Below are 23,072 nucleotides of genomic sequence, written 5' to 3' on the forward strand. Positions count from 1 at the left end.
GGTTGCGGCGCCACCCGCTGTCACGCACAGAGCAGGGCCGATCAGGGGGTTGGGGCACTGCCCCCTGTCACTCACAGAGCAGGGCTGATCAGGGGGTTGGGGCGCTGCCCCCTGTCACTCACAGAGCAGGGCCGATCAGGGGGATGGGGCGCCACCACTGTCACACTCGGGGCAGGGCCGATGGAGAGGTTATGGCTCTACCCTGTCACACACAGAGCAGGGCCCGTGGGGGTGGGGGTGGGGGGGAATTGGGGCACCGCCCCCTGTCACACACAGAGCCGCAGGGCGATCAGGGGGTTTGGGCGCTGCCCCCGTCACGCTGATCCTGGTGCAGGTAGCCTCGCTGATCCACTGATCCCGGTGCTGGGAGCCTCACTGCTCCGCTGATCCCGGTGCCAGGAGGCATATTACCCTTTTACTATATAGGATAGAGGCCTGGTGCATGGGTGGGGGCTGGCTGGTTTGCCCTGAAGGGTGTCCTGGATAAGGGTGGGGGTCCCCACTGGGGTGCCTGGCCAGTCTGGGTGAGGGGCTGAGGGCTGTTTTCCTGAAGCGAGTGACTGAAGCTCCCAACCGCTCCTGGTTTTCTTCTTTTTTTTTTTTTTTTATTCTGGGCCAGCTTTAGCTCTGAGGCCTCGCTGCTGAAAACATCGATCCAATGTTTCAGTCCAACTGGGTTTCAGTCCGGCTGGTTTCTGGGGTTTTGTTTACCTTCTTATTTGCAACATAGTACATAGTTGCTTAGAGTTGCAGATAAGAGGCCGGCAAGTGAGGCGGGGAATGTTGGAGTCCGCAGCAAGCAAGCCTCATGCTCGCTTCAGTGCCTGACTGCCAGCCGCCATCTTGGCTGACAGTTAATTTGCATATACTCACTGATTAGCCAATGAAAAGGGTAGCGGTCGTACGCTAATTACCATGTTTCTTTTTTATTAGTGTAGAAGATATTAGTTCATTGTAAGCTCCATGAAGGCAAGAATGTGGTTTTATTTACTATTTGCCCACAAATATAGGGCACAGACAGCACACACAAGAAGATCAATTAATATTTATTTAATGAGTGCTAAATATGAATAAATGAATGAATGAGTGAGTGAATGCAAGTCTCCATGATGTCCCTGGAGCCACAACGCTTAAGGGTTGTCTATTTCTTACACTAGGCAGCATTCCACCCAGTAGAATGGAACAGTTTAGTGCCCCAACCTTAATTTATTTTCACTAGGATTTGACCTATTTTCTTACTTTTACACACACACACACACACACACACACACACACACACACAGTCCAAATCACTCATTAAGTTCTAAGAAGAAAGGAGAGGTTTAACACCAAACACACTTTAGCCATTTAAATTTTGCTTCTAGGTATTTAATTTTTTGGTGGGGGGGGAGGGGATTAATATGGGTAATATACCTCCAACTTAGTATGCACATTTACAACCCACAAGAAGAATCAAATATAGAATTAGTAACAAAAATCAGACAGGGAGGTCACAACATGTTAACCTCACTCAGCATCACAGAATTTTAGAAAATAGAATATTTAACGACTTGCAGGCTATAAAAACTGTGGTCAATCTAATACATGACTTTGATGGCAAAATACACATCTGCCAACCCCATCAATTCCTAATGTCAAACATGAACAGTCAAAGAGCTCTCTGGGCTGGAGTTTACTCTTCTATAAGAAAAATAATATCAACTGAACAGTGACTCGCCATCTAATAACCAGCACTGAGTCTTATGTCACTGTTTGCAGGGTCAGGTGGCTATGTCAACACAGAAGCCCTTTAGAATGTAGACTCTACTGAACAAAAAGTAACTGTATTTGGAGGTACTAGTTCTGAAAATGACTAATACATCACCTTTCAAAAATAAGCAGCTAATACTGTTTGATGACGTTACTGTTTCAATTAGGAATTACATAAAGAAAAGCTATTCCTGATAAATCAAATGGATTCCACAAATCCTGCGTGTCATACTCAAGACCCCATGCCTTTATTCAGATATGGCTGAGGAGAGGGCAAACATTTTCATTCCAAAAATACACAGGCCTACAATTAAATATTCTGAAAAACGAAAACAAACAAAAAAAAATCATGAAAGTTGCCATTTCCCTCCATCATTCTGCTGTGAAATTAAGAACTTTTCCCCTGATGGAAACACATCAGAGTACTTTCAGGCATAAGATCAAATCACATGGCAAAATCATCACCATTAGATGAATGTGGAAAAAAATACTAATTGGTTTTATCTTTGCTTCCATAATCCAAATAAAACAAAGAACTCATCAAGGAACCAAATGCATTTGGAAGACAGAGTACACTATACCATTATTAAGCCTGGCCTTGTAAGACGATGAATCATTTATAGAATTCATACAATGAAATCTACAGCTGGAGGAAATGAAGGAAAAACGTACAAATAGAGGAGGAAAGTGAGAAAAAGTAGGGGGAACCCCTGGGGCCTCCGTGTGTGTGTGTGTGTGAGTGTGTGTGTGTGTGTGATGTTTGGCCTCTCGCAAATTTCCAGATTCAATGGGGAAAAAAATTCTGGAAAGCCTGGCCTGAAGGCACAGTACAGTAGGAGAAATACTGCAAGGTTACTCATGTTCTTATATTTCAAACTGCTCTTTAAAAGTAATTTTCCCTTTACTATTTCTGACATGAATTTCTGTGAATTGCTACAGGGAACTATATGTAAAGTGCAAATCAGGGCAAAGAAGTAAGACCCTTTATGTTATAACCTTAAATAATTCAAGCCAACAAATGTGTTAGCACACCCATCCTGAGAAATAAATCAAGATCTTACAATGAACCTGGGACAAAGATTTATGGGCTCCCCTAAGAAAACTGGAGAGGAATTAATTGCACTGCATTTAATCAACACTAATCAACTATCTTTTCTTGTTCCTGGGAGGGAGCACAGGACCCCATGCCCACGCAGGAAAGATGAGGGTCCCTCTAACTTCTTGCTCTGTTTTGTTCCTGTTCCCCAATCTGTCCTCCCAAACTCTCCAAGTAACATCTATCACAGAAACCAAATGAAATTAAATAAATAAATAAATAAATAAATAAATAAATAACACCTCCAGGGGTGCTGCCAGGATTAAGTGAGTTAAGGATGGCTGGGCATGGATGACCAGCCCAGCGGGTGATCATGGCCTTGCTGCTGGTGGTGAATATGGTAACACACTATCAGTCTGGGCGTGTCTAGGTGTGGGTGTGCCCTGCACACAAGCCAAGAGTAGGAAGAAAACCACGTGCCCCTGAATCTGCCATCAGGACCTGCTCACAGCACACCCAGAAGCTGGCAGTGGGTGCCTCCCCGCCCCCCTCAGGGTTGCACACTTCACACACTGTGGGAGGCAGCTTTGGGGGCTTTACTTTCTTTCCTGTGACCTACTTACAAAACATCTCACTCAGCACATCTCCGCCCCCATAGCTCAGTTCCTTTCCAGGAGCTTTCCAGGTTTCATTCGAGGTCTTCCAAAGCGGGCCGTAAACTCCAGGATGCACAGCCCTCGGCCAATTTATTTGGGTCTGCTTTGAAGATAATCAATGGCAGCAGAGGGAGGAGAAACAAACAAACTCTAGCTCAGCCACAGTGGGCAGCACCTGCCCTTCCTTCATCCTCAGACAAATCCACTGTCCCTGAGCTTGTGGGCGTACTGGGTAGCAGCTCCATCCATCCATGCCCGAGCACAGAATGGAGCACCTGTCACGCTCCATGTGCTGGGGACAGAACCACTGCAGGCAGTGGCTGAGGATCACATGGTTAACATGTGTACTGTTCCTGGAACAGGGCCTGGCACTTGCAAAGTGCTCTGGGTGACAGCAGCTATTACCATTATCATTATGAATTTATATTTTCAACTGTTCAACAGAAAATTCAAATGTGGCCGTGTGGACATTCTAAGCCACACATGATGCTGGGAGTGGAGAATAGGAGGGATGAGCATCTCTCCAGGGAGCTCGTGGTTTAACAGGAGACAAGTCCTTCCATCAATGTCAAGCACAGAAGTGTGGCTCTGATGGCAGTTGTCCTGATGGAAGCGTAGGAAGCACCTGGGGGTGGACAGAGGGCACCTCACCCAAGCAGGGGGCAGAAGTAAAAGAGGCTTCTAGACTGGGAAGCTCAGGACTTAAGAAAGTAACGTCCAGGACACAGAGACTTCAAGGAGGCCTGGAAACAGGCTTCTGCACACAAAGTACAGTGTTTCCAGAGCATGGACACCTGAGGGGAGGGAGTGGCTGAGCCTGGAAGAGATGAGGCTGGAGATGGCAGGGGCCATGTCACGAAAGGGATTGGTGTTGGGGAGTCTGGTTATATTCTGAGCGCCACAAAAGCTTTTTAAGAAGGCAAGTGCTGTGTTGAAATGTGTGCCTTAGACAGCTTTCTAGGGGTGGTGTGTGGGTGGGCTATAGGGAGGACATAAAAAGACACAAATACATCATCTGGGAAGCTAATTGAGCCAGGCAATGAGAGATAAGGGACTGACTTAAAGTGAAGCAGTGCCTGGGCACAGTAGGATTGTGAGCAAGAGCAAGTGTTGGGGATACTACAGAAGCAGAATGGACAGGCTTAGAGACAAGATCCTAGCAGTGGATATGGGTGGGGCAAAGAGGATCCACAAGGATGATGAGAGAGATGTAAGCACAGGTGATTCCTATGTACAGGCCTTTGGCTCCAGGCCTGCTGTACCATGAGGTCACTGGTCAGAGACACAGAGTCTACTCTAGGCGAACCTTTTGAGCTCAGAATGTCAGTATTTTGAAAAACCCTAACTTAACTCTGGTACCATGTCACATATAGAAATTTTTTGATATCTGTAACCATAGTAAAACAAAGACTTATATTTTTGATATTTATTTTATATATTTAAATGCCATTTAACAAAGAAAAATCAACAAAAAAAATGAGTTCACTTGTCACCTCTGACACGCGTGTCATAGGTTCGCCATTACTGATCTAGACTCATGCCACCTGGAATCCAATCCAGGTTCTGCTGCTTAATAGCTAAGCAACATGGGACCAGTTACTGGGCCTCTCGAAGCCTCTGCCTCCCTTTCTGTAAAGGGGTGGGGGGTAGGGGGGTCAAACAAGAATGAAATAGGTTATTACCTGTTCAAGTTCAGGACAGGATCTGTCCTATGGAAAAAGCCACTGAGCCTTTTGCTCAGGTGCCAACAGCAAACTCTTAGGAAAAGGGATATGTTGGATTGGGGGTGATGCCAGCACAATTCTGCTACCAGGGCAAGTAGAGAACGGACAACATTTAGGGTCAGGACACCCCTTTGCCCATTCCATGGGTTCTACCACACTTGTAGTGATTCAGCCTTTTCAGAGAAGGAATTCGAGGAGGCGTGGCTCCCACCCAAGGATGGCAGAGAGCATACAGATGTGACATCCATCATCTTCTAAGCCCACTACCTACCCCAACTTGAAACACATCCCCTGTTTTATGGAAGAAGTCAGAGGGGAAAAAATCACTTGGTGACAGAGTTTGCCAGGATCAACAGAGTCTATATGCCATAGGGCAAACATATTTACAGGAAGGACAGGAAATAGGAAGAAAATAAGTAGGAAATAACCATATATTTTAGAAAGAAAAAGTTCATTTGCTTCTTTGAGTCATATCTAATTTAAACAAATGATATAAGAACCCATGTGCCACTCAGGATATAAAAAGAATAAAATTCCAACTCAAACAGAGTTTTAGGGGAGATTCAAAACAAGCTGAGTTACAGGTAAGGGGCAGAGGAGTCCCAGGTCACACAACCTGCTCCAGAACACACAAAGGAGGTCCAAAAGAGCAAAGAGCAATACACAGGACATCAGCACTTTGTATAATTCCTTCACATTGCAGGAATATTATTGAACCATTAACTGTTGGGCTAACTTATAGAAACACATCTATGCTTCAATGTTGGTTATCTTATTTTTGACATACAAAAAGTAGGTTTTAAATACACCCATCAGGACCACTGACTCCACAGCACCCACAGTCTATGACATTCTAATGCCTGTAGGAACTTACTTGTCTGGTGTCCAAAAATCTTTGCTGTAACAACCCACTCCCTAGTTTTGGAGACTTATGACCCACACATGATATTCCCTCCAGAAGCACTTGAAAATCTGCCAAACAATGCTGGAACCAGAGAAAAACTCCTTAGTTTGAATTCGGAGGGTTTTGGTTTTGTTTCCCCAGTAGGCAAAATGCCTTACTGCTGAGTATTGAGCCTCGAAACCATACGTTGCTGTCTCCGGAAACAGCCCCTAGTATCTTTTAAGACAAAGCCACTAGCAGTCATCTAGTTTACATTACTGGGCCTAGGTAGCCCAGACAGGGTTCCTGCACCTGCCAGCATATACAATTCACCTGGGCCTTGCTGGAAATGCAAATCTACAGGCCTCATTTCAGATATTTTGAATCAGAAAGATCTGGAACCCAGGAATCTGTATTTTAACAGGGAATCCTGAAGGGGACTCTTTAGGACACTGAGGTGATTCTTGTGTGTGCGAAAGGTTGACACACATTGGGATGAACAGTTGGGCAGGCCCTTAAGGGAAATGACTGGAGCTATTTTCACAACAAGCCCTGGCCATTTTTCCTTACCTGCCTTTCCTCCCTTCATTTCATAAATGAAAAAGCAAGCTCCTGCGTCAATACCCTCAGGATCTCGAGAAGATAAATGAAACGTGATGTGTAAAGAGCCTAGAGTTCCTCACAGGAAGCAATGATGTAAACTAAATCATAACACCTTTTCAGATCATAAAATATTCTTTTAGGAGCAAAAATAAGTCACAGCCCTAGGGGGAAATGGCACTGCTACACTTGAATACACTCAAAACTTATTTGATGATACTTTTATGCACTTTTTTCCCCCCTAAACCTGTAGTTTTACATCATACAGATAAAGACTTTCCTCCCCAGCTTCTACCAAATCTTTTGGTGCACATACATTTTGAATAAAGGCTTAAATAAATTGACTTCTCAATCAAGGCTCTCCTCTTTAAAAAAAAAAAAATCTATTCAAATTGCCCCAAATCATCTCTCTCCAGCCGACCTCTTCTCTGAGTTCCAGACCCACAGATCTAACTGCCCATCTGACACGGTACCTGAACATCTCACACACCCCCTCAACTTGTCCAAGCTGAGCTCATCATCCTCACCACCCCTAAAAGTAAATGTTAGAGAAATGTCTGAGTAATGACAAAAAAAAACTATAACTTACAAGTGATAAATTTTATTTATACATTAACTATAATAAATTTATTTTTTTAATCCAGTCCTTCTCCACGAGTGCCCATACCAGTAAACAGCACCCCTCTCTGCCTACAGCTCAGGACAGAAACCTCTGACTCCTCCCTAACCCCACTCTTTCTGTAGGTGGCTGTCCCTGTACCCGCTGCACCTATCAATCACTGTATCTTAGAGATTCTTAATCATCTCTCATGTAGCTGAGTCTAGCAGCCTCCTCATTGGTTCTCCACATCCACATCAGCCCCCTCTAATCCCTGTTCTACAGGCCAACCAGAGGAACTTCTTTCAAGGGAAGTCAAATGTCTCACTGCCTATGACAGCCCCTCAGCAGCTACCCTTTGCTCTAGGCTAGGGACACAGTCCAAAATGCTCACCCTGCATAACCAGGCCCCTACTGGTCTTCCCAGCCCCTCTCTCAGCCTCTCCAGACAAGTCCCTTCTCACTCCATTCCTCCAGCACCAAGCTCTCCCCCAACCAGACCTGCTCCCTTCCTCCCTCCACTGACTTCTGCTTCCCCTTCAGTTCTGAGTTCTGATGTCCCTTCCTCTAGGAAGCCTTTCTTGAGCCCCTCCTCCAAGGTTTCTCAATGGCACTACTGACACTTGGGACCAGATAGCTGATTCTTTGAGGGAGGTTGTCCTCTGCATTGCTCAACATGTTGAGCAATGTTCAACAACACCACTGACTCCAAATGCCAGTAGGACTCCTTGACAAACCACCCATGATAGCCCCAACGTCTCTAGGCCAGGACAAACATTCCGGGAACACCCTCACCATCTCCCTCCCTGAGATCACCCCGTTGAGAAGCACTGCTGTATGTAGACTTCCTGCTAAAGCCACACAGCTCCCTGAATGAACTCCTGCCACAGCACCAAGTACAGCTGCAATTACGTAGTTTCCCTTGTAGTTAGTACTTAATGTTACCTTCCCTTCAAGACTCCAAGCTCCATGAGGCTGGAGAGAAACTAGATCTATCTTCTTTCTGCAATATCCCCCAATCCTTGATACATAGTAGATATTCAACCCTTTTTTGAATAAATGGAAGAAACTTTGAGTACAGTTTTTCCTACTATTTTAATACCACTTTTAAATGGTTAACCTTTAGTAGTCCAAATCAGCACCTACACTGAATCAGGTTTCTTTGAGAGGGCTTAGTAAACAGAGCTTTGAAATAGGGTATTAAAGAAGCCTCTGGATCAATAATGGGTCTGATGAATCCCAACACTCACCATAACTTTTCCTTTCTATTGGGAGAGATGGAATTAACACTCCTGTATATTGTTCTTAAGCAAGAATCTGTGCAACACCAAAGATGGATCACACTTAATGCTACAAGGAGGCAAAACATGTACCATTTGCAAATTCCCCATAAGTAATCCCTTTGTGCCTAGATATTATGCTTGCTTTATATGTTTCTAATGAGAAATTATACTCAGCCCTTTGTGATCTGAATGAGGTCAATTATAGGGACTTGCTCAAGTTGTAGGCCCACACAGTTGCCAGAAAGGAAGATAACAAAAGGTCTCAACATCTCCTCCCCATTCCACCCCCATTTGAAAGAGGCTCTTTCCACCTCCCATCCCACTGCCCCCAGACCCTAGCCCAAAGAGCTTGAGTATTGGCTATAAGCAAACTCCCTTGGGTCAAATTCATGACCAAGGGGGCCATGCCAACCTGGGGGTCTTAGACTATCCGGACGACAACAAATCCATCCAGATTGTTAAACTCTGTGCCAGTAATGCCTGTGTATTATTCCCTTAGAAATAAAAGGTCTTAAAAATCAAAAATTTTAAAACGCAAAAAAACCCAGAGTTGGGTCTGACTCTTGGTGTTCTAAATGTCTGGCTCACTGCAGTAAAAAGAACCTGAGCAAGATCTGGCTCAGAATAAAAATTATCCTTAATTTTGGCAGGTACTAAGACATACAATCTTGACCCATACAGAGCAGAAACAGAGATAAGAAAGATAAAACTGAATATCTATTATTTTAACACTAGAGGCCCGGTGCACAAAAATTTGTGCACTGGGGGGGGAGGGGGGGGGGGGGGGAGACGGGGTCCCTCAGCCCGGCCTGTGCCCTCTCGCAGTCTGGGACCCCTCGGGAGATAACGACCTGCTGGCTTAGGCCTGCTCCTGGGTGGCAGAGGGCAGGTCCAATCCCTAGGTGCAGCCCCTGGTCGGGCTCAGAGCAGGGCCGATTGGGGAGTTGGGGCACCGCCCCCTGTCATGCACAGAGCAGGGTGGATGGGGAGGTTGCGATGCCACCCCTAGTCACATTCAGGGCAGGACCGATTGGGGGGTTGGGGCACTGCCCCGTCACACTCAAGGCAGGGTCGATGGAGAGGTTGGGGCGCTGCCCCCTGTCACACACAGAGCAGGGACCATCAGGGGTTTGGGGAGCTCCCCCCTGTCACGCACAGAGTAGGGCCAATAGGGGAGTTGGGGCACCACCCCCTGTCACACACAGAGCAGGGTCCGTGGGGGGGGGGGAGTTGGGGCGCCACACCCTGTCACACACAGAGCAGGGCCGATGGGGAGGTATGGCTCTACCCTGTCTCACATAGAGCAGGGCCCATGAGGGGGGGTTGGGGCGCCGCCCTCTATCACCCACAGAGCAGGGCTGATCAGGGGGTTGGGGCACTGCCCCCTGTCACACACAGAGCCGCAGGGCTGATCAGGGGATTTGGTCGCTGCCCCCTGTCACGCTGATCCCGGTGCCGGGAGGCCTCACGGCTCCGCTGATCCCGCCCGGCAGGGTCACAGATCCGGGTCCCAGACCGCAGACAGCCTTGCCTGCTGCCGCCTGCCTTCAGTATGCAAATTAGCCGCCATCTTGTTGCTTCAGGGTGGGGGTCCCCACTGGGGTGCCTGGCCAGTCTTGGTGAGGGGCTGAGGGCTGTTTTCAGGCTGGCGGGCGACTGGAGCTCCAAACCTCTCCTTTTTTTCTTTTTTTTTTATTCTGGCATTTATTTACCTTCTATGGCTGTCACTGGAGCTGAGAGCCGGCTTTCTCTCTGAGGCTCGGCTGAAAGCAGGTTTCTGGCCTTTGTTTTCTGTATTCGAAACAATGTTGCGACTCCAGCTCTGAGATCCCGGCTGACTGACAGGAGGTTTCTGGGCTTTTGTTTATCTTCTGTAAATGTTACTATGTTTCCAACTGAAGCTCAGAGGCGGCGGGGAACGTTGGAGTCCTCCGTCACTGAAGGAAGCAAGCCTCCCTGTTCGCATCAGCTGCCTGGCTGCCGGCCGCCATCTTGGCTGACAGTTACTTTGTATATACTCACTGATTAGCCAATGGGAAGGGTAGCGGTCGTACGCCAATTACCATGTTTCTCTTTTATTAGTGTAGATTGTAACAATGTTAAAATTAATTGGTACACAGAAGGACCAATTAGGATTAATAGACAACCCAGACAATTGGTGCTTAAATAAGACAGAGGTTTATTTGTAATCTCAGGCAATACAAGTCTGGTAATAGGTGATACAGGGCTACTAGCATGGTGCTCCACATCCATCTGGCACCCAGGTGGTCGCTATCCTTTCTGCTCTACCATACTTACCACTGGCTTCCGTCAAAGTCACCTCATGGTCACAAGAAGGCCACCATAGCTCCAGCCATCAAATTCACATAACAGGAAATGGGAAGAAGAATGAAACAATGGTAAAAATGGCCTGCATCCAGCTGGGTCCGCCACCTTTAATAAGCTTTACCAAGACCCACCCCCAAAATCTCTACAGAGAACTCTCTGGCTACCCATATTTGCAAGGGCCACTGAGAAACTACTGGACACACTGCCACTACCATCAGCATTCCTCCACCCTTCCCCTTGCCCACTGTATTATTGCTCTTCTAGGGCTGCCATACAGAAACCATTGACTGGTTGACTTAAACAACAGAAATTTATTTCTTCATATTTCTGGAGGCTGTAAGTCCAAGATCAAGGTGTCAGCAGAGCTGGTTTCTACTGAGACCTCTCTCCTTGGCTTGTAGATGACCATCTTCTAGCTGTGTCCTCCCATGGCCTTTCCTCTATTTACATGCATTCCAGTGTTGTTGTTGTTTTTGTTTGTTTGTTTGTTTTAAATATATTTTATTGATTTTTTACAAAGAGGAAGGGAGAGAGAGAGTTAGAAACATCGATGAGAGAGAAACATCGATCAGCTGCCTCCTGCACATCTCCTACTGGGAATGTGCTCGCAACCCAGGTACATGCCCTTGACCGGAATCGAACCTGGGACCTTTCAGTCCGCAGGCCAACGCTCTATCCACTGAGCCAAACCGGTTTTGGCCCAGTGTTTTTTTTTTTTATTGATTACTAGAGAGAGAGGAAGGGAGAGTGATAGAGAGACAGAAACATCAATGAGAGGAACATCATCGATCTGTTGCCTCCTGCATGCCCCCTACTGGAAAGTGAGACTGCAACCTGTGCATGTGCCCTGGCAGGACACACCAGCCAAGCAAAGTTTCAGTATTTTATCTAGTCTATGGCTCTCATTTTATAGAACAACCACAAGAAATCACACAGTGGCTGACCTAAAAGCATGAATAAATCTCTGATTATAGAACTGAAATTGTAGTGAATTTTTTCGGCATAAGTGTTTAAAATAAATTTTCTATATGGATTTTTCTCTAATGAATATGCTATACTTTGTGGGGAAAATAAACTATATTCAGTCAGGCCAACCTTATAAGGGAATGTTTAGGTATTTTTAAACACAATCCGGAGTGCCCAAATGCCTCAGAACTCTGTTTCCAAGAATCTTTATTTCAAGATTTGTAGAATGCCCCTCAACTTGCCCTAGCAGAATTCAATAAAATGAATTCATGATTTATTTCAGATCTCCAAGAATACAGCTTCCTGTCTGCACCAATCCATGAAAGCCAGTTCACAAAGCCAGTTCTCAGGGAACTTTTCATAGATACTATCTTATTTATTGTGCTTATCTGACAGCTTCACAATGCGAATAGACATCTCTCAAATTGTGTTGACATTTTAGTTCATTCCGAATGTCCTTTCACATAGTACCAACTTTGGACAGTGCAGATATCCCCTCAAGGGCAATAAAAATCGGTACACATAGCAATACTAATGTGCCTTTCAGCCCATATGTTGACTGTATTATGTACAAACCTTATATTCCCAGGACAGCACTATAAAGTGCAGGGCTATAAATAGAATCTTAATTTCAGCTACCACCCACCAGCTTTGGTTAGGTGCAAAACTTCCAGGCAGCAGGCCAACTAATGCAGCTAGCAGTCACCTAGTCCACTCCCTTCCAGCCTCCCTTCTCCCAGGGCTGCCCCAACAGTGCACTTCCTTCCGCTAAAGCAGATCTTTGTGGCTCCCAACTGTCCCTCACAGCCTTATCTGCCCAAGGTGCCCGCACATTTTTAATTACACTGTTACTTACTAAATCATGCGTGTGGGCAATTAATTACCAATTGATCCCACTCAATTTTCCCACAGTGTGCACCTATAGAAATGCCAGGGGTAGGAAAATAAGGTCCTTATTCAGAGAGCTTAAATCCAAACAAAACAGGGCAGAAAAAGTTCCTATAGGTGGGCCACCAAACAGCGACGTGCAACAAACAACACGACATCTTTTCCTAAATTGCACCATTCTGCCATTTCTAGAAATTACTGCCTCTTAGGCTGGACACACAAAAGTCTGGGTTAGACGACAATAACCCTGAGAACACTGAAAAGAGAATCATGTTTCCACAAGCTTTCAAACTTGGACAAATCTCACATGAAAGTTAATTACAATTATTTTAAAAGACAAACTTTTATCAACATAATTTTATAATAACGTGGAGAACTAGCTCTTGTGAGGATGGAAGGAAAATGGGAGGGGGCCTTACAGCAGCAGGTCTGACCGGCATTGTTTCCAGTAGAGTTCTCTACTTTTCCCCCATAAAGACCCAAGATTGGGGGGAGAGGCTCCGCTGGGCCTCCCGCGTGCCAGGACCGCCCAGGCTGAGGCCGGGGGTACCCGTCTTCCCCCGTCAAGGAATCTGGGGGTGGGAGGGACCCGTGCTAAGTTGGCATCGTAGCCTCGGGGGCCAGGGCATGTCCGTCGGCCCACGCAGTGAGCTCCAGAGGGGTCGGTGGGCACATGGGAGCCGCCTCTCAGCCCCGCGGGTGGTGCGGCCGGTGCAGGCAGGAAGGGCAGAGAGGTAAGGGGCGCGCGAAGAGATTCGGGGAGACGCGGAGAGGTGCGGGGAGCACCGGAAGGGCAGCGCACGGGGTGTGCGGGCGGGCCCGCGTCCCTCCTTCCAAAGTTTCTTGCAGTCGCACAGCTACTCGCGCTTCCTGTGGGAGTGACGCCTCGCGCTTGCAGCTCGGCCGGCGGCCAGCTCCGGGCGGAGGAGGCGGAAGACGCAAGACGGACCGGCCACGGCAGGAACCCGGCAGCCGAGAGGGGCCAGGGCGGCGTGTTCCCGAGCCGGGTCCACCGGGCACCGCGAGGGGGCGCTGCGGCGGGGGGCCAGACGGCCAGCCTCCGACACGGCTTCGGGGCTGATCGCCCGCGCTGCCCTCGGCGCTCGGAAAGCCCGCGCCCCGCCTGTGCACGCCTGGCCGCCCGCTACTTACCCAGCGAGCAGGTGAGGAGCCAAAGCCGTGCCAGGAGCGCGCAGCGGCGGGCGGGCGGCCGCATCCGGGCAGCGGGGCTGCGCGCCCTGCTTGGACGCGGGGACGAAGACGCGCGGGGAGCGGAGCTGCGCCGCCGCCGCCCTTGCAGACCGGCTGACCCTTTTTCATGCGCGCCCCCCTCCTCCTCCTCCGCCTGTTCCGCCCGCGCCCTCTGGCGGCCGGCAGCGGGAGCGCCGGCCTGGCCCTTCCTGAGCAGAGGTGGCCATTCAGCACCTTCCTTCCAGGCATCTGACCTGGGCTCCCGCCTCCCTCCCTCTCCCTTACCGAAGCCCCATCCTCTACCCTCATTCCGTCAGCTCTTTTTCCTGGATCTCCAGCAATACATCAATAGTTCCCCATCTGACCCTCCCCCTCCCCCAAAGTGGTGCGGGGGAGTCACTTTTCCTCCCTATTATTGTACCACCTGCTATTTCAAAACAGTAATTCAACTCTTCGCTATTGTAGGCACCAGTGTTCTACTTTGATGAAGGTGTTTTTTTTTTGTTTGTTTGTTTGTTTTTAAATATATTTTATTGATTTTTTACAGAGAGGAAGGGAGAGAGATAGAGAGTTAGAAACATCGATGAGAGAGAAACATCGATCAGCTGCCTCCTGCACATCTCCTACTGGGGATGTGCCCGCAACCCAGGTACATGCCCTTGACCGGATTCGAACCTGGGACCCTTCAGTCCGCAGGCCGACGCTCTATCCACTGAGCCAAACCGGTTTTGGCGATGAAGGTGTTTTTAATCAGCTCAACTAATTTACTTAATATCCTTTTCTAAAAATATATATTTTTATTGATTTCAGAGAGGAAGGGGGAGAGAGAGAGAGGGAGACATCAACAATGAGAATCATTGATCTGCCGCCTCCTGCACGCCCCCTACTGGGGATCGAGCCTGACCAGAATAGAACTGTGACCTCCTGGTTCATAGGTCCACCCTCAACCACTGAGTCACGCTACCCGGACTTAATATCCATTTTTAATGGATTTGGCCAGTAACTTAGGCCTGAAATCTGGCTTTTAATAGAAGTTTGTGTAAATGTAATTTCCTATAAATGTAATTTTAAGCATTCACCATAATGCAGAAGGAAGGAAGGAATTCAAAACGTCTGATAAAAATTAATTAATTGTGTAATACACAGAAGTCAGTTGACAGCGGAAATGGCGGGACTGGCCAGGGGGTCCCTCCCGCTAGGAAGAATGGCAGTCCTGGCAGTGATGGTGCCCCTTAGGTTGTGTGGTGGACTGAAGAGGACAGCAATTACAAAGGAAGGACTGCAAACCCCTCTCATGGTTCTGCACCGCTGTGCCTCCTCCAAGCCTTGACTCATTTATGTCTTAGCAAGTTGATAGGACCAAGTGCTCATCGCCTACCTGAGTTTAGAACCACAACTCCTGAAGGTCCTATCCATGTTTCCCTTCACACTTGGTTATATGTTTTGGATGCCTACTATGTACCTGGGACTATGCTAAGTAGTCGGTAAACACCAGTATCTTCCAGGTGGACTTGTAACACTCACCCAGTTGCTAAACATCAAAGGAAGAGCAGTACTAGGCCCTAGAATACATGTGAGATGTGGGGAGGTAGAGAAGAGGTGCTGAATAAATGTTTGTTGTCATGAGCCCTATAAACTTGAATGCTGGTAGGAATATGACCTCAAGTACATTAGGACACCCTTGTCATTTGTCCATGCAAAAGCTGCTGCAAGTTTTTTAAAAAGAGGAAGTCTGGAGACAATTGGTTTTCTCTTTCTGATTTATATTGACTTCTTAACACTAGGAGCTAAATGTTGTGCATATTACCCATTTTGTGTGAGTGCAAATAGTGCCATTTTGTTCCATTCAGCCAAGGTTTGTGGCTACACATCAATACCATTTTTAAGGGAGGGAAAAGAAATGTAAGAATCCTTCCTTTCATTTTCTTATTGAGTCCTTTCAAATTTATGGTTGATCCCCTTTTTCCTTCTTTTAAAATTTACCTTCCTGGTTAAGAGTTCTAGAAGGTGTACAATTTCTGAAGCTGTTCAGCTTTCTTCCAAGAAAATATGTCTTACATTAGATATTAAACATGAAAGTAAGGTGGGTCTAAATAGACATAGAAGCCTAATAATTAAATAGCTTGCTTGCCAAGTATGTGTTCAAATACCAATTCCACTTTTGGTAACAAGCAACTCTGGGCTGCTTAATGTTTTCATCAAAATTTGTCATGTCAGAGTGTCACTGTGTGCTGTGCAGGGAGTGGGGCTCTAAACACAAGGGAGAGCACAGTCTATGTAAGTAATAAACTCTCCTGCGTTCTTCCTTTCCACACAGACATGGATAAATGGCACATCACAGAGCACCATAACTCACATTTTTAAAAAGATTACCTTTCACTTACTGCAGTCCTATGATAAATGGACTTGCTGGGAGTTCTCTTTCCCCATTACAAGTCGAGAGTTCCCTGGAACAAAACGTGCTCATGAGGACATTACAGATGCATGGAAAGGCCTTGATTGCCTTGGTGCTGCTGTTACTACCGGGAATACCAACTACAAGGGGACAACTTCCATTAGCAAAAAAAAAAAAAGACAAATAACTACCTTATGTACTCTAAGATTATGTTATGAAGAAAGAGCAGGCATAGCTCTGTTGTCCTGGAGTTCACCCACCCTCATGCTGGCCCTGGAAAGAATGCCCTTGCCCTGCACAGGCATGAAGCAAGGAGTCACATGATTAAGACACTGGTCATTTTCAAAAGAATTTTCTAAATACTAAAGGAGAACATGAAGACATATGCATAAAACCATAGATAGTGAAATAATCCAATAAACAAGTTCTAAACAGATGGTTGTGATCTTATAGTTACTACTAGAGACCCAGTGCACAAAATTCGTGCACTGGGGGTTTGTTCCTCAGCCCAGCCTGCACCCTCTTCAATCTGGGACTCCTCAGGGGAAGTCTAACTGCCAGTTTAGGCCCAATCCCTGCAGGACCAAAGTCTGGACTCCATTCACTCATTCAACCCATAGTGAACGCTCTCTTGCTAGCATGCCCATTGCCAGGCTCTCGGGAAAATACCAGGAAGCATGAAACGTGCAGTCTCATTAGGGAGGCAACTAAAAAGTAATTTTACTGCCAAGTGATGAATGCTACAGTACAGATAGATGGAAACTACAGAGGAAAGACGAGGTCTGTCAGGGCCCTGGGAACTGGTCAGAAAGGGGGAAGTAACTATTATATGGTCTTAAAGGAGAAATAGGAGGTTCCTGGGTTCAGAAAGAAAGGAAAGACACCCCAGGCAGAGGCATGGCCTGCAGGACGCAAGTCAACCCAAAGGAGTGGGGGAAGGAAGGGAGTGGGATAAGGTGGCACAAGTGTCTTACCGGGCCCTTTCTAGCCTGATGCCTCTCCCAGTAACTTGGAAGAGGCCTCCTGGGCACCCTCAGTGGCCCTCACATGGCTTCAAGGGGCCCTTCTCCTCTCTCTCTCTCTCTCTCTCTCTCTCTCTCTCTCACACACACACACACACACACACAGGAGTGGCCTTATGAATTATTAGAGGCCTTAGTGATTATTTTCCAAACTTAAAATCAGGCCAATGGTCTGACAAGAGATTCTAATGTCTGAATTAGGGTCTCAAAGGCATAAAATAATTTTGATCATCAGATCTATTTAACCAGTTGCTAACCATGTCCCACACTGCCAGAATTAGTGCACTCCTGGTACTGGGAAAGCAACTAGTCGCTGTCCCTGATGCTATAACCTTTAGGGAAACAAGAGAACCTTTGCCCCCTATGGTAGAAGAACGAGAGGAAGAAAGACCCAGCAAAAACCTTCATCAGAGTAGATCCAGTGGCTCAGCCTCCTTGGCAGCAGGAGCTTAGGAAGAAGGCTCTGATGCATAAAAAAGGAAGTCTGTCCACTGCCCTAGAGGGGCGTATGTCACTGTGCTCCCAAGCCGTTCACAAATTATAGGCAAAACCATTCTGTCAAGGCAGACTTTCAACCAAGATTTTGCCAGAAGAGGCTTAACCACGGGATTCTTACTGACAGCCCCAGAACCAAGATCCAGGAAATAAATACAACAGAGGTTGCCATCTTGACAGGCCCCCAGGATAAGGCCATAAATGCAAAGCTATTGCCATTCAATTTTCTGTTCTTTGGAAGACACAGAGTGGTATAAAGGCTTCTGTACAATAAATAAATAAATAAATAAATAAATAAATAAATAAATAAATAAATAAAATGAGCTATCTCCTAGAAACTTCTGATCAGAAATAGAGTAGCCCCTTGGCTATTTTGTTCTCCTTTCTAGAATCACATGTCCTCCTGTTCTCAGTAAAGATTCCTGTGGAATCCCTCCTAACCAGAATACTCACAGGAGCATTGGACTTTTATTAAGAACAGATGGCATGGCTGTGAACGTTCCGCAGCCCACATGAAAGTGTTGGTGTTTTTGGTGTTGTTGCCGATAGGTAGTTGTTCATTTTACAACAGCTGCTTTCATATGTAGGATTCTGGTTCACAAGCTCAACAAAATGAGTCAACTTTTTTCATTTATCCATCAAGAAACAAGTCAGAGTGACTTCAGGAGTGGGGCCCTCATGTGACCTACTGAGGATGGGAAGAGAAATGCGTTTTCCTGGATTGATCAGACTCTAGTACAGTGATGATGAACCTTTTGAGCTCGGCGTGTCAGCATTTTGAAAAACCCTAACTTAATTCTGGTACCATGTCACATATAGAAATTTTTTGATATTTGCAGCCATAGTAAAACAAAGACTTATATTTTTGATATTTATTTTATATATTTAAATGCCATCTAACAAAGAAAAATCAACCAAAAAAAATGAGTTCACTTGTCACCTCTGACACGTGTGTTATAGGTTCGCCATCACTGCTCTAGTAGATATACCTAAAGAGCCATGAGTGCATGTAGAACACAGCAAGTGCCCTCAGAAGCACCTGAAGGAAATTTGACAAGCGCAGCACACCCTCTTGGGGACAGGAGAAGGTCTCACACACGAGGCAGTTGAACTGAGGGTTAAAGAACAAATCGGCAGTCATCAGTTGGAGAAGGGGAGAAGGGCATGCAGCAGAGGGAGCAGGGCGGGCAGGGACATGGAAGTCGGGGAGCTGTGAGTTTAGAGGCTGATGAGTTCGGTTTGGCATGGTCTGGCCGCTTCAGGGAGGACTTTGAATGCCATGCTAAGAAGACTGACCTTCTGCTGAGTGCAGCAGTGGAGAGATGGGAAAGATGTGTCAACGTTCTCCACTGCGAGACTGAGTCTGCAACCTTATCAGAGAGCCAGCGAGAGTGAATACCCCATTCATGGGTGTTGGTATTGATTAAATGAAAAAGTTATGCTGTGAGAAAATTAATTCAGTGGTAATGTTCTGGATATATTGGAGAGGGGAAGGAAAAGAAGGAAGACTTTTCAAAACAAAACCATGAGAAAAGGAGAAAGAAAGGGAAACTTGCTGTACACATGCGATAGCTGGGCACTCTGCCTGTTACTATCAAATATACCATTTCATTTAACCCTCACAAAGAGAGAGACAGAGAGACAGAGAGAGACTGTTCTGGTTCCCGATGAGTAAACTGAGTCTCAGGTAGGTCAAATACCAATAGCCAGAGCTGCCATTAACAGCAGTGTTTCCACAAAATCAGGCTCTTTGAGGTGGTAGTAGCAACAGGAGTACAGGGAAGGAATGTCTCTGAAGGCTCCGCAGAGGCCAGATCAATAGTGCTTGTGAGGGAGCCAGCACGTAGACCGCAGCGCAGAGGATGGCCGCAGAGAGCCAGATGGAGCAGTTAACTGAAATGGAGATCTGCCAGAGGAAGGAGTTTGTGGAGAAAAATGGAGTATTATTATCATTACTACTGTTACAAATGATGTACCCTCACAATATCAGCAGTTGAAAAGCAACAGCTAAATTTAATAAACACTTGTTATACGCCAGGCACTCTACTACATGCTGTGCGTGCATGATTTCTTGTTAGATAATACTTCGTTTAATTCTCAAAACTGCTTTACTCTTGCTTTAGAGAGATTAAGGAACATGCCTGAGGACAGCACTTCTCACAGTGGGGTCCACCATCCTCTTACAGGTCCCCAAGACTCCTTCGGGTGCCCAGGTTGGCAAGGTCAAACCTTTTATGACAATACTGAAGCACTTGCTTTTGTTTTCTGTGTTGGTGCAAGAGCATCAGTGGGTGAGAGTGCCCACTGCCTTAGCACTAATCAAGGTGGTGGCAGCAAAAAAGGCCAAGTGGCAAAAAAGGCCAAGTCCACTTAGGAAGATCCTTGATGAAGCATGCACATTATGAAATGTATTAAACTGCACCCTTGAGCACACATCTTTTTTAAATTCTGCGAGGCAAAATGAGGTGTAACATAAAAGACCTTACGCTGTCTATCAAGCTATGCATATCAAGAAAAAGCACTTGTGTGAGTGCTTGAGTTGCAACCTGAACTAGCTGAGTCATGTGTGTGTGTTTTTCCACAGTTATTAGAAACACTGGCAGACAAACTATGGTTATTCAGCATTAAGAACTGGGCTGATATGTTTTCAAAGATAACAAAGCAAATGTAACACCTCAAAGATGTTATGTGTTGCTAACAATAGCTTTTCAATCCTTAAAGACTTTTCAATTAAATCAATGGTGGTGTTTACAAATGTGATTTTTTAAATCTTGTATAACAAAATGAGCCCACATTTGGAAGACCCACATATTTTTGTGACCTCTGTGTGATGTTACAAAAAAAGTTCCATTCAAAGTAAAAGAAAGTGTTTAAAAAGTTCCATTCAAAGTAAAAGAAAGACCAATGGATTTTGAGGTAACATGGTACAAAAGTTCACTGTGCAACTTCAGATTCTACATTATAACTAAGAAACTTCTAATTGGCTCTCTCTCTTCAAGAAGGCAGAGCAACCTCCCCAGCAGACACAGAGATGCAGATCTTTGTGAAGACCCTGACTGGCAAGACCATCACCCTCAAGGTCGAGCCCAGTGACACCACTGAGAATGTCAAAGCTAAAGTCCAAGACAGGGATTTGGTGGGCAAACAGCTGGAGGATGGCTGCACTCTCTCAAACTACAATATTCAGAGAGTCCACCCTTCACTTGGTGCTTCCTCCGCAGGGTGGCCTCATTGACCTCTCCCTCTGCCAACTTGCCCAGAAGTACAACAAGACAAGACAATCTGCCTCAAGTTTTGCGGCCACCTGCACCCCTGCACGATCTATTGCCACAAGAAGTGCGGCCACACCAACAACTTGAGGAGAAGGGTAAATAAGGCCCCTCTACCACCTCCTCAGGCCCACAGGGCGGCCTTCTTCCTGAACCCCGTGGCCCTGGGGCCTCTATGAAGTCTTCTTTTCCTTGACTGGAGAAGTGAAAAAAACAACAACCAACAACAACAACAACAAAACACTCCCGATTGTCTTGAGTTTTGGTGGGTTGTCAATGAATGTCCACAATTATATGAAAAGATTAGTAAAATATTCCTCCACATTCCAATTGTGTGCCTGTGTACAGCTGGATTTTCTTCATTTACTTCACCCAAAACAAGATCCCAACAGATAAATGAAGAAGCAAATGTGAGAATCGACCTATCTTCTATAAACCAGATAAAAAATGTACTAAAATGTAAAATAATGATACTCTTCTTACTATTTTTTTATTTTGAAAACTAAACTTATTTTTCATAAAAATATAGTAGAGGGGTGTTTAAAGGTAGGTTTATAATTGTATTGTTTGTATGGAAAACAATACAATAATCCTTATATATAAAAGCTCAGGGTCGTAATGACCGATCATGACCGAAGGCTGACCAACCTGGAAGTCCTTCAGTCAGTGCTGGGTTGCTGTGGCGACCCAGCACTGACTGCCCAGGGAAATGAGACTCAGAGGGAGAGGCAGGGTCTTAGCTGCAGCCTCAGTGGCAGCTGTTGATCAGTACTTGCCTCTCTTTCTCTCCCTCTTTCTTTCTTTCTTTCCAGGCTTCTTCAGCAGCTGGGCCTTTCTTTCTCTCCCAGCCTCAATGGGGGCTGCTGTTCAGCCCTGCCTCTCTGATCAGGGCTGGATATAGGCCCAGAGATGCTGACTGGCATAGTGACTGACCAATCAGAACCAAATCTGGGTGCTGTGGGGAGCCAATGGCTGCCTAGCAGGTGGAGCTTTTGACGCTGACTGGCATAGAAACCGACCAATCAGAACCAAATTGCCCAGCAGAGGAGGGCAGTTGGGGGCGAGATCAGGCCTGCAGGGGAGGGCCATTGGTGGCGAGATCAGGCAGTTAGGGGTTATCAGGCAGGCAGGCAGAGGCAGTTAGGGGCAACCAGGCCAGCAGGGGAGGACAGTTAGGGGCAATCAGGCAGGCAGGCAGGTGAGCAGTTAGGAGCCAGCGGTCCCAGATTGTGGGTTGGGCCTAAACTGGCAGTCAGACATCCCTCAAGGAGTCCCCAGTTGGAGAGGGTGTAGGCTGGGCTGAGGGAACCGCCCCTCCATGCACGAATTGTGTGCACCGGGCTTCTAGTTAATACTATAAGAGTAAACTCTTCTGTACTTACTACTGTAAACCTACTTTTGCTCATTGCTGTATATTAATGTGACAGGTTAATTATTATTTTTAATGAGTTAATAAATGAATATATTCAAACTAGAGGCCCAGTGCATGGATTCATGCACATTGAAAGGAAATTAATTAGAAGGTGGCTGGCGGGGCAGGACTGGGCGAGACAGGCCAGACCTGCCCTGGAGCCAACCTCTCGCAGTCCCTCCCTGGCCAGCTGCACCTGAGGCAGTGCTGGGGCCCCAAGGGCATCTGTGGAGTGAGCAGGGTCCCTCCAGCAGGTGGGGTCCCTCGGCCTGGCCTGTGGGGATCAGGCCAAAACCAGCAGTCAGACATTCCCCGAGGGATCCTGGAGTGTGAGAGAGCACTCTGCAAAGTTGCTGTTGCTTGGCAGTTCCTGCGTTGAGCGTCTGCCCCCTGTTGGTCATTGTGCGTTATAGATACCGGCAGGTTAGCCAGTCGCTTAACCTTTTATATATATAGACTAGAGGCCCGGTCCATGAAATTCGTGCATGGGTATGGTCCGTAGGCTTGGCCTGCAATCAGGGCCATCTTCTGCAGCTGCCCGCAGCCAGTCCCGCCCCCCACTGCCACCCACCCCTGGT

At 46.5% G+C, this 23,072-nt stretch overlaps 1 protein-coding gene and 1 long non-coding RNA gene across 3 annotated transcripts in view; one reads left to right on the forward strand and one right to left on the reverse strand.

Moving 5' to 3' along the window:
* The window catches only part of B3GLCT (beta 3-glucosyltransferase), a 128,300-nt gene extending 114,260 nt beyond the window's left edge, over positions 1-14,040 (reverse strand). Inside the window, exon 1 of one of the 2 annotated variants that reach the window (XM_070409380.1) lies at positions 13,864-14,040. In XM_070409380.1, the coding sequence (XP_070265481.1) occupies positions 13,864-13,927 (64 nt within the window). In that variant the 5' untranslated portion in view covers positions 13,928-14,040. Of the gene's footprint in view, positions 1-10,827; positions 12,027-13,863 lie in introns of those variants that run through there. The other variant, XM_070409381.1, reaches the window with a different exon arrangement.
* LOC139006758 (uncharacterized) lies at positions 13,644-21,413 on the forward strand. The gene is made up of 2 exons (XR_011470795.1): positions 13,644-13,874; positions 20,814-21,413. It is a non-coding gene; the product is annotated as an uncharacterized lncRNA (long non-coding RNA).
* The last annotated feature ends 1,659 nt before the right edge of the window (positions 21,414-23,072 follow it).

Source organism: Myotis yumanensis, unplaced genomic scaffold (genome assembly GCF_028538775.1).
Source record: "Myotis yumanensis isolate MYYU_CA2020_CCGP unplaced genomic scaffold, mMyoYum1.0.hap1 SCAF_3, whole genome shotgun sequence".
In the NCBI taxonomy this organism is placed as follows: Eukaryota; Metazoa; Chordata; class Mammalia; order Chiroptera; family Vespertilionidae; genus Myotis; species Myotis yumanensis.